Source organism: Colias croceus, chromosome Z, assembly GCF_905220415.1.
Source record: "Colias croceus chromosome Z, ilColCroc2.1".
Taxonomy (NCBI): domain Eukaryota; kingdom Metazoa; phylum Arthropoda; class Insecta; order Lepidoptera; family Pieridae; genus Colias; species Colias croceus.
Window position 1 is genome coordinate 10,143,320 of NC_059568.1, and position 12,037 is coordinate 10,155,356.

The 12,037-nt window shown below is 32.4% G+C and overlaps 1 protein-coding gene across 2 annotated transcripts in view; it reads right to left on the reverse strand.

The window, feature by feature from the left end:
• Nucleotides 1-224: 224 nt before the first annotated feature.
• LOC123705068 (proton-coupled amino acid transporter-like protein pathetic) overlaps nucleotides 225-12,037 on the reverse strand; it is a 29,272-nt gene continuing 17,459 nt past the window's right edge. The window contains exons 1-6 of one of the 2 annotated variants that reach the window (XM_045653646.1): nucleotides 6,153-6,244; nucleotides 5,554-5,683; nucleotides 4,608-4,748; nucleotides 4,182-4,454; nucleotides 3,533-4,090; nucleotides 225-3,441 (exon numbers count right to left, since the gene is read on the reverse strand). In XM_045653646.1, coding sequence (XP_045509602.1) covers nucleotides 3,027-3,441; nucleotides 3,533-4,090; nucleotides 4,182-4,454; nucleotides 4,608-4,687 — 1,326 coding nt within the window. In that variant the 5' untranslated portion in view covers nucleotides 4,688-4,748; nucleotides 5,554-5,683; nucleotides 6,153-6,244 and the 3' untranslated portion in view covers nucleotides 225-3,026. Of the gene's footprint in view, nucleotides 3,442-3,532; nucleotides 4,091-4,181; nucleotides 4,455-4,607; nucleotides 4,749-5,553; nucleotides 5,684-6,152; nucleotides 6,245-12,037 lie in introns of those variants that run through there. The other variant, XM_045653645.1, reaches the window with a different exon arrangement.

Genomic DNA, 12,037 nt, shown 5'->3' on the forward strand with positions numbered 1-12,037 from the left:
CCTCTCATCCTGGGAGAAAGTTTGGACTAATTATTTATATTCCTAGCTTTGAATACATATTGTATTTTATTTTAACAATGAAACTGATATATTTCCTGGATTAAATAAAAAAAAAATCCAGAATTTATTGAGTAATCTGGAACTTGTATTTCTAGATACAATTATATGCAGATGTAGGAAATTAGGATGGACAAGATGTCTAGGAAAATAAAACGAACAGTAAGTACCCTTTAAACTGTTTTATTTAATACTGTAACAAAACAACCACTCCCATGATTAAATAGGCAAACTGGCACTTTATACCAAACTGTACGCATCTATATCAATAGGAATGATTTTCCTCATACATATTTTAGAAAACTTATGTTTACTTATAGAAAATAACTTTTTTAAAACGTTATAGAAAATAGTGCACTCTGATGACTCTGATTGTCAATTGACTTTTCGGATGCAATATGTTACATTTTGGTTACATTCAACGTTAAATTAGTATATATTCAATTATTTTTTTGTGCCAAAGTCTGTGTATGAAATTCCTAGAACTTTAATTGAATTTCGTCTATTGAAGGAAGCTTTTCGGTTGTATAATTGCTATCTTAAAAAATATAACCACGATTATCCACTTGATTAAATACTTCTAGGCAAAAGGGCCTAAATAAATTCAGTTCTATTGAACCATCTGTTACCTATAGTTTAATACTTAAATCATTATCTTATTGAAACAATCAAAATCACAATCTCTCGGAAGTTAACTAAAATAAATATCAATCAATAGACTCGTTCAAAGGAACATAATTTGATTATCAACTACGTATATAATATTTAAAATCGAAGAGATTTTATTGGATTACTGGAACGGATTAATGCAAGCTTAAACAAAAAGTATCATTAATAAAATAGGAATTGAAGTCAAATCTATTACTGAACAAAATTAATGCATTCTTAGTATTGAACATACCTACTCCAATACAATATTTTTATATTCTATGCCTCATCATCATTTAATAGCCTGATTTCCTTACATAAATAATTATGAATAAGTATTAATCACAGAGTAAATTTAGACTTTATTTTCAAAAAGTAGGTAGTTATTCGTACCTATAGTAGCAATTAAGGTAGGTATAACTATTTAGATGTTTTCAATTTTTTAAGGAGCAATTTATATGCCAATTTTTTTACTGAAATTATTGCATAAATATTCTCGGATTTATAATATCATAAACTTAATAGGTCTCTTGAACGGGCCTTAGATTTTGATTTACTAACTAGCGAATTGTCGTACGTGTACATTACTCTTTTAGGCGCGCCGCACACCAGCGCCACATGCTACATGCATCGAACATTTTCGTCGCCACAATCAATGCGCTACAATTATTCAGCTTGCTACAAATGTATTGTATATGCGCACATCGGAAGCACAGTTGTAGCGTGGTTGTAGCGTGGCACCGCTTTGAGAATGTCGACATCATCGTCTGATGACGACGATTTCTTGGTGTGGCGCCACAAATAACGAACGTGTTCGATCTTGAATTCGTGTAGCGCGGACAACGTCTCGCCACAAAGTGCGCCCGCTACAAATGTTTCCTCGGTGTGCGTGCTCGCGTACAAATATATGGGGGCGATAAATGTGTCGCGTTTCAAATGTGGCGCCACAATTATCGAGATACAAATGTATGCCTGGTGTGCGGCGTGCCTTACTCTACGTAAGCGCTTCTGTATTTAATAGATAGGTATGTCAATTACAGGAATGTAGACAGTAGTAGAATAGTGTTATTTTTTTATTTTTTCAATAAAGTAATTCGAAAATGAGACAGATAAATATAAAAACACTGTAATTGTACAAGTGATTGTTTAAATGAAGGTAAAAGAATATCTAGTAGATATAATATTTATAAGCTAAATTAATATTTAATTTAATTATTTTTAGGCAAAATATAATAAAAAGTCCTGACTACATCAAAACAAAAGTGTATAAGTAATTAAAATTTAAACTTAACGTCTCAGTTAAACATACCTACCTTCATTATTTGTTGGTAGTTAAATGCCTTAGTATCCAAGTTAGTAGCTATTGCTCAATTTGAACAATTTTCTCACTAAGCAAATAGGTATATTATGTTGTTTTTTTGGTTATTGAAATGCCATTACTAAGTAAGCATTAATATCACAAACAATGTTTTGACAATATACCCCCAAAAATTGCAACACATTTTTACTTTTGTCGAAATGTGCAGATGAAACACAAGGGGCTTTGGGTAAAGTTGGCGTCGTGATGAACTTTCGCGGCCAGTGATGAAACTTGGATATTTTATAATCCAAGAATTTATTATCGACACAAATCTCGAAAAGTATTAGGAACAGAGATATTTGGTTTTGTATTATTCATTTACTTTAAATTTATTTAATTTTCTTTATTTATTTAAGAATTATAATCAATATTATGTTGTATATGAACGCTTGTATACGCAATATATTGCTCTTTTAAAATGTCCAAGTTTCATCACTGGCCGCGAAATATCATTACGATGCCACTTGCCCATACAAAAGTACCCAAACCCCTTTTACTTAAACTATTGATATTGTCAACGTTTTCAAAACGAATAACATTCTTTTTAAATCATAAGTTCTATATTATATGCATAGAAATTTACGCTTTTCTAAACCTAATAATTTATCACATTTTAATAATGCACTAGAAAAATTCTCACACATTTCATATTTATGTATCTACAGTTTGCTTAATTCTATGTAAATGGCTACAGAGATTCGGGGCTAAACATATTTCGAATAAAAAACACAACCCGCTTTACGCGATATACTTAAAAGTCATGTACATAATACTAATCTCAAACATTTAAATTTGAGCATTCCAGAAACTCAACATCTGTTAGGAATCTCTACTTCTCTACTTAGTAAATAAAGTTGTATAAAAATAATAATGATAAGCAAGAAAAAAAATACGAAAGAACTTAGCCCACATCGAACTTTCTTTTGAGCCTTATACTATCTTAGTCTTTCGTGTTGCTGTCTTACTCTTCTCCTTTGAGTATATCTAAAATACTAACGTAGGATCCGGTGAGGAATCCTAAAATTCCGAAACAAACAAGGAATAGATTTTTCCACAGCACCCAGTTGAATCGGCCTAAGCCGTTGGGTCGGTCCCAATAGGTAACGGTTTCAATTACGGCAGGGAAAATAAGACCTAAGAAGGAGAGACAGACAGCACCTACGAGAGAGATGAAAGGACCTAGATTTGGAATAGCTATAGCAATGCACACCGTCATTATTACAATAGCAATTCTAATACTGTATTCAGCGAGGCTTTTCTTGGCTCCGAACCAATGGCGGACGTTTTTCCAGATAATTTCCATGGGTACATAGAATTGTAGACTGTACGTGAAAAATATAGCTACGGCAATCATAAGCTTTACACATTGACCCAATCTGAAAAAAGAAATGACATTTAATAGCTTATTCCTACACTAAGTAACTATCATACAAAAAAGTAATTCAGTAAAATCATCATGATACTTACACTTCATACTCTGGCAGGTTCAATGTAATGCTTCCTAAAGTAGTATCTCCGTATTTCAAATATCCAAAGAAGCCGACCAAAGCATACAATGATACAACAAAGAACATGCCAGTATTGAGAACTCCAGGGCAGCCTATGAAGTGAGTGGGTGTCTTCATGTTATTTTCGAGAGGCATTACGACGCCGATTCCTTCAAGAGCAAAGATTGCAGTACCGAAAAATGTGGGAAGGCGATTGACACCAGCGAATGCCTTCCGAGAACTTAGGCTAGGAATATCTTGGAAAAGGTAATACAATGTTATACCCATTCCAGTGCCCACTAAAAGATTAGCAATCATTGAGAATGGAGCCAAATACTTGAGATTTCTTAAAAGATTCATTAAAATCAGGAGTGGTAGAAGTGATGCCATGTAAATTCTGATGTCCATATCATGTGGTAGCCAATCACTTTCTTTTGCATGAAAATCTACTACTTGTTTTACATTTTTTGCAACGAACACTATATACACACAGCAACATCCTAATAAATCGATCACGAGGAACCAGTTTATCATAGCCCTGAAAAAATGGAAAGAAGAGTTATTAATAATTATAGTAACGAAATTATATGAATCATTTTGACTCTGTTTCTTTTTTAAATTGCACATACTTGGCAAGCCTCGAGAATTTGTGCACAGATGGAGGTCCGGCTAAGAAGGCAGCTTCAGCAGTTTCCGCAAATCCAAGAGATGGTTTCTGCAGTCTTCTACATAGATCGTGTGCAGTTCTTACTAGCACGTGAACGCAGTAAGTGCAAATTCCTCCAATGAGGAATGTAGCAACTAGTCCAAAATATAGACCGGCATTCATAAAAGCCATAGGCATAGCTAATATACCGCTACCTAATGAACCTTTAAGGAGATGAATCAGCGTATCCAAATCCCTGAAATAATTTCAATTGATTATTATAAAGACCTATCTACACTAGATTAGAAAACAAAAATAAAAAACTGTTAACAATTGGGCAATTAAGTGTGTAATATTCTCAATATTTTACAATTAGGTATAATAGTTATATGCAAAAGTTTAAACTTACGATGTAGGATGCGCTAATTTTCTGTGTTCAAACGGATTATAGTCCTCATCCTCCTCGATATCCCGACCTGGTATCTCCATGAGGGGAAGGGTAGACCCCGCCTGTTGTTCCACCGGGATTTCATTTGGATCAACTTTGTATCTGTAAAATATTTTACAACGACTATTATGTGTTTGTTCAAAATAACATTTGAAATATAAATACTTAATAATAAATTATTTTTGAAATTATAGGTGAGTGAATTAAAAGTGTAGTTTTTTCTGTTTCTTACTGAGTTCAAGCACAAACAAATGAAACGATGTGGCGAAACATAAAAAGCGTTGTTCATAAAGCTGTAGGTAGGTATGTGAAACGATGGGTGTGAGCGGTGTAATGTGATCACAAATGCATGTAGATACCGAAGTTAACTGACTGTGTTATCACCAAACGGAAAAGAATTGTTGGTCTATGGTAATCTAGTCGTCGCGAAATATTCAAATTACAATATTTTTGTCTTCTAGGGAATGTGTTTCTTGAGTGACATGTGTTTTTTTTAATTATGGTCTCCAATATGTAAGTGGTAGTTGGTTTAGTGCGTTTCACTCTGTTAAGCTTCGGCATTTACAAAAGAATGGCCCAATCTCAAAATTCAATACAGCTTTACGTCGATGAAGAATGAAAACAAGTTGGTCATAATTTTAACAAATATTGATGTTATTATGAAGATTTGAATTCGCCAATAATGTTTGTAGAACATAAAGCTAAATTAAATTTGTACAGCTAGATGGATAGTGGGCCAATCCCGAACCTGAACAGAGATGGCGCACGGAGAGCGAAGCCGCCGAGGCACATACACGTAACGCAACGTCTTCGGCTTCGACTTTCCAGACATATAATTCATTTTCAATAATTTACCAAAACCAAACAAAAATTAAATAAATTGAAACCATAAAATGGAATGATGTACCGGTGTATGAGTCCATAGCGAGATGGTCAAGGTCGTCGAACGACTTTAATCTCGTGGAAGCAGCTCACGTCTTCCCGCATCGTCTCCGAACGGCGACGAGCATTTTATTAGCTCGTTTAAGGAGCAAGTACTTAACAGTCAACATACAATATAAAATACCATTTTAACAACAAAATATCCATTAATACAGTCAACAAAAAAGAGAGTCGAAAGACCCGTGATATTTTAAAAATACGTCAATTTAAACAAATCAATAAATGTATTTTTTTATGGTATTTACTATTTAAGGTTTTTAAATAATTTTCTTTTGCAATGTCCTGTTGAACAAAAATATATGAATATCATTATTAAATAATGAGACATATTTCGATTATTATATAGGTACATTTGATAAACGAAACAATTCTGTCCATTAATAATATATGAGGTTAAGCTGTGATGCATGCTTGTAGGTATTTTGATTTATCACAATATCAAGCAAAAATTGATAGACCGTGATATCAGATTTTTTTCAATCTGTATAAAAATGCACACAAAGCTAGTACTTGATAAACGAATCTAATGACAGAAGGAGGAGGAGAAGGAACATGAAAACTTACTTGACCATAACAAGATCTGACAAGTCATTTTTGACTCCTTTTTTCTTGGGATCATACTCGGCTATCATCGGCCGTAATTGAGGTTTCTGAAAAGAATAAAATTATAAATTAATTACACACGATATAATCAAACACATTATATACTAGTTTATAGTGTTTGGTTTTTTGCGAGTATTATACAATACCTAATTGGAAATTAAAGATTTTTAACGAATTTTAAACGCGACAGTCTCCCCGTGAGGCGTGGTGGGCGTGACTACCCTCGCTTCAAAGTGTTCGAAACATCGGTATTATAATAATGGAATGAATAAATCGCGTTTAAAATTCGTTAAAAATGTTTAATTTCTACATCACATCATGAATAGGTAAAACAATTGCGATTAAGTGTAGACAATAGACATAATAAAAACAATATAATATGTAGTAGGTAAGGACTTAATAATTAATTTGTAAAGGAAACATGGGTTGGTTTGATGATTGACTGCTCTTTGTTAAATTTTCTGTAGTATTAAAATCTGAATCGCCTTTTCATTTCTAATTGTATTTATATATTGTACGTAAATTTAAATTAACAATTAACAGTTACAACGCAAGCGTTTCATATTCTCAACTCTACATCTTTAACTTTTCAAGGGTATCACAATATTATAATAATTGAGCTTGTTGATGAAAATTTGTTGTGATTGCGTGGCCGGTGGCAATGTTTGTGAAGGCATGTTTTGGAGTGTGACGCCTTAGTGACGTCGTTATCTGGCACCAACCTAGGGGCTCGGTGTACTCGTGTTTTAGCTACGTGATCACGCCATAGTTATTTTGGTAGGATATAAATAGGCATCGCTCCCGTGTGAGGATGAAGCAAGTCACGAGTAGTTAACTGAAACTGCGACTTATTGCTTTTCGTTATGAAAGTTTCAGATTTAGTTTCGTAGTGATTCAAAATTGTCTGTTTGCTCTGATTTATATTAGATATCTAATAATAAGCGTAGGTTTATTTTTGAAAAAATTAAACCACGTAAAACAGACCATTGTTTCTTGCGTTGTCTAACATTTAAATAAATAATTTTAATAGGTAATAATCTATAACTTTGCAATTGCAGCAACGACCACATTATATTGTCTATGTAATCACTTTGTAAAGTGTAGTTATCTAGAACGCTAAATATCTACATATTTTTTAAAACTGCAGTAATAATTATTAACTTAGTGTACGAACAAACATAGACAGGTACGTCTGGGTACCTCAACAACTGGGATATTTGCTACCCCTTCATGTTATCGTGACTCACACAACTGCTTATAGCATTGTATGCATGCAATTCCATTCCCCTAATTGTATTCAACTAAGCAGTTGTGTTCTTTAACCTATAAATATTTTAAACAAAAATGAACTTTAAATGGAATAGGTCAAGAGCTTTTATAGATTGTAAGTGTTCCGCTTCTGTGGTAGTCAACTAAGGCCGTCGTTGGCCATACTGGATTGAACTGGTTCCTTGTAATGAATTGGGAAGGAATCAGTCGTCCCATTACAGTTATTTAGCCAGGTCTGGTATTTTATGTTGGCTAATTTTATACACTTTACTAAACCCTTCAGTGGTTTCTTACGGGCATATCTTATAATTATGCAACCGCTGTCCAATTTTTGAAGGTAAAATATTTGGCAACAGGTTTATCCAGTTAGACGGGTTTCGAAGCTTTAATCCCCTATGATTAATTTTAATGCAAATCTCCTGTTCATTAAAAGGGTGAATATATATTTGGTAAGGAAATTCCTATTATAATAAAAATGTCTCAGCATAGATAAAATTTACACAATATACCTAATAAATAATTACCTACTTATATATATTTCTCTAAGTTTGTTTTGATGTGGTTCCACGATTGTATGGTTGCTTATATACCTACTTAAATCGAAACATAATACCTATGTCTTTAATAATTAGTATAATATATTCTGCGGTTATGCGACGGCTCAAATGAGGAAATAATGCAATCGGCATAAAACATAAATATAGATTCTATAAATTTACGTGATGATCGTGACAATTGAAATATGTAATAAATAACATTGTCAACAATCGACATACAGCACGATACTTGATGAGGATTGTGTGTCCTGACATAATAGTTTCTATTGTATTCTTCGTCACGAGGTACTAATGGGTAAAGTACTCTAAATCTGTGACGAAACAAAAGTATATAGTGTTTGCCGACAACAAGTGCGCACTAGCACTTGACAAGGTCAAAGAAGATTAGGTCTTAATTTAAGACACACCTCCCAATGCACTCATTAGTTAGTCCATCATATTCTCTTTTACTTCCTATAACACGCATTGGTAGGCAGGTTGCTAAATATATGTAATAATATAGTTTGAGCATCGTTTATAAAAATATACTAACTTAGTAGTTCTAACCAGTAAAATCATACTTTTCCATAGAAAATTAAAAGAAAAAAGGATCCACATTTTGTTAATTTGTGGCAGTAAAGATTCCATATTTTTTATTTATGTATATCTATACTAATATCTATAATACACGATCTATACTAATATCTATACTAATATTATAAAGCTGAAGAGTGTTTATTTGAACGCGCTAATCTCAGGAACTACTGGTCCGATTTGAAAAATACTTTCGGTGTTAGATAGCCCATTTATCGAAGATGGCTATAGGCTATATATTATCACGCTAAGACCAACAGGAGCGGACTTATGCGGGTAAAACCTCGGGGCACAGCACAGCTAATAATTTACTAAATATATTTTAGTTTTGCAAATTTTTGTAATGCCATAAATGTGCCTTTTGGTTTAATCATATCCGCTCTACAGTTGGATGAAATACTGAAACAATTACATATTTATATCGAGTCATAACAAAATTTTTATTGATCATTTCTACCTATGTACTCTATGTCTATACATAGTTTATGGGAAAGATAAAAAAACGACTGTTGACATGCGCAAAAGATACACAACCTAGGTATTGAACTGTTTTAGGCTTGTAAGTACTAGGAACGCATAAATGCTAGGATATAAAATTACAATAGAATGTTAAATAAATACTGGATATGATTACCACGTATAATTGTATTTCAATATTAGCCTATGCTAATTTTTAAACTTAAACAAAATAATTCGCATTTATTTAATTATCAAATAATTAATTTTAAAATAAATAGTATTCGATTTGATTTGCCATAAATATACGCATGCGCGGAGCTTTTAAGATAAGTCTAGGTATTGAACTAAAATCGTTCCCATGTTACTAAGGCTCCATAAAACTAAGGATATTGTACCTATTAGGAGTTTGCGCACAATATTATGGTGAAAAGGTGGATGTTTATCACGTGATATGTAGTGTTTTTGAATAACAAACCAAGTCGCACCAATACATGTGACAAAGTGAGTGTGATTTGTTTTGACCTAGGACTCTACCTGGAAGCTGGGGTGGTTGGACGGAATTAAAGAATTTAAGATCGGTAGGTGCAAAATTGAGGATGTAATTTTCATTAAGATTTGCTAAGATAATAACACTGTTATTTCATGGGCAAAGAAAATTTTCAATCGAGGAATATCCATTTCTATTTTTATTACATTTAATTTACTATCTTGTTAAATTACATTCTACATGACTGTTATGTTTCCATTTATGTTTTACGTAAACTAAAAACTGTTAGTAAATAAATTGTGGTCTGTTTCGTGTTAATCGCATCTGATTGAATGTATGTTTCTAAAATAACTTTTATTTTTTTTAGTAGTAGCTAAAATTAGGCTCATGAATAATTTGGCACTCGATTGTAAACACAGTCTATATTATTATCTCTATATTTTGATATAAGCGTACCAAACAATTTATATTTGTAAAAGTATAATGAACTTGTAATTAATGCTCTGCCAGTTTTTAAAAGGAAGGAATTGAATACTAATTACTAATCATGTGCTTAAAATCCTTTTGAACTGGGTGGCATACATTTTTATTTATTTTATTTTAAACAATCTGCATATAGTATTAGTTGAAGGTGGTCTCTGTTTACCGAATAAACTAGAGGTTTTGAAACTGATTATTCACTGTGTTCTCGTTATCATCGTTGTTATATGTACACGTAATTGTTTGCACAACCATTTACTCACTTCCCGGGTTTTAATTAGCATTTTCTGGATGTGATTGATATGCTTTTTACGTTGCGCGTTACGTCGTTTACACGAAACGTTCTTCTTTATACTAATTATCGTTTCCATAATAATCAAACTATATTTGCGATCCATATTCATAATAATGACACAAGACTTATAGGAGATAAAATTCAAATTAATTTGTATATTTTTAATTGACGAAATATATGTAGGTACTAGGTAGGTATGTCATTCGTCATTTGAACGTAATTGATTACAAGCGTCATTATTATTGCCTTGTAATAAATTCAAATTTTAATACACTGCGTGAACTGTTGAGGTCACCGATTATTATTACATTTAGATATTGATTTTATGTATTGTAGATATAACAATTAAATGCAGATATCTAGTCACTTGTGTATGCACCAGTTACATCTGAGAGCAAGATACAGTTATCGATATTAGAACCACGTCTAACGAGCATGTAGAGCAAGAAACAGCTTAATGTATTTTTAATTGTAAAGTACCTTTATTTTCAAGGAAATATGGCTAGATTATAAGTACTTATTTGTGGAAGTCACACACAATCATAACGCATATGTTAGCAGCGCAAGTTTTAGAGGAAAATTTTGCTTTAATTGTATTGTTTTGCACGTTAGGAATAATTCTACGATTAATTAAGCCGTTAATTAATATATTATAGAGTTGTTCTCAAAAGTATCTAACTCTTGTTTAATAGAAATGTGGATACCTATATCGAATTGAAAAGTGAATCGTTCAAATATTTTGCAGTATAATAGCAAGATTGCTCAATCAATGTGAGCCGGATAGTAGTGATTTAGCACTTGTAGATAACGAATAGTGAGAGGAGTGTTTAGAGCTGGAGGGCGAGGGTCAAAAGTTGAAGGATCCATGAACGTGCAGTCAAGCGCAAGCCCACTTCCTACGTATTGAATGGTAATCACTCCTCTTTGTAACATTCACAAAGGTAGCAATAAGCTGTTACACGTGCTATAAAAATACAGACTACCTATACGTCAATGAGCTACCTAACTAGGCATCATTTGAATTTAGATATTTTATGAGCCTGTATAGTGACAAATAACCAAAAATAGTTTTTTAATTTTGAAAAAAAGTACCTACTTACTAATTATATAGTATTGTAACACATGATAGAATAATTTATTCCCCATGTAAAGAAATTATTCCATGTACCAAAAGCCCTAAAGTACTTTGTCACTAAAACGAATACATGTAATCGAGTCATATATTATGGACTGATGTCATGGTAACAATCAATTGAGACGTTTATTGCCAATCATAATTTAGATTCATATTATTTAAGGACGTATTTATTTACATTTATAATTTAACATCATACACAGTGAAGCGATTGTTTCAGAGCTTTTAAGTCTTATTTAAAAAACGCATATACGGTAGCTTCCTTTGTTTTATTAATGTTGATGTTTTGAACCCAATTATAATCCATACTAATATTATAAATGCGAAAGTAACTCTGTCTGTCTGTCTGTCTGTTACTCAATCACGCCTAAACTACTGAACCAATTTGCATGAAATTTGGTATGGAGATATTTTGATACCCGAGAAAGGACATAGGCTACTTTTTATTGCAAAAGCCGGGGCGGATCGCTAGTCTAAAATAAAGTAGGTAGTATATTTTTCAAATGTAGATAAAATCTGTGGGTTGGTGTAAGTACTAATTTAAATACAGAATTTAAATAAATAAATAACTTTATTGTCATAAAAAATAGG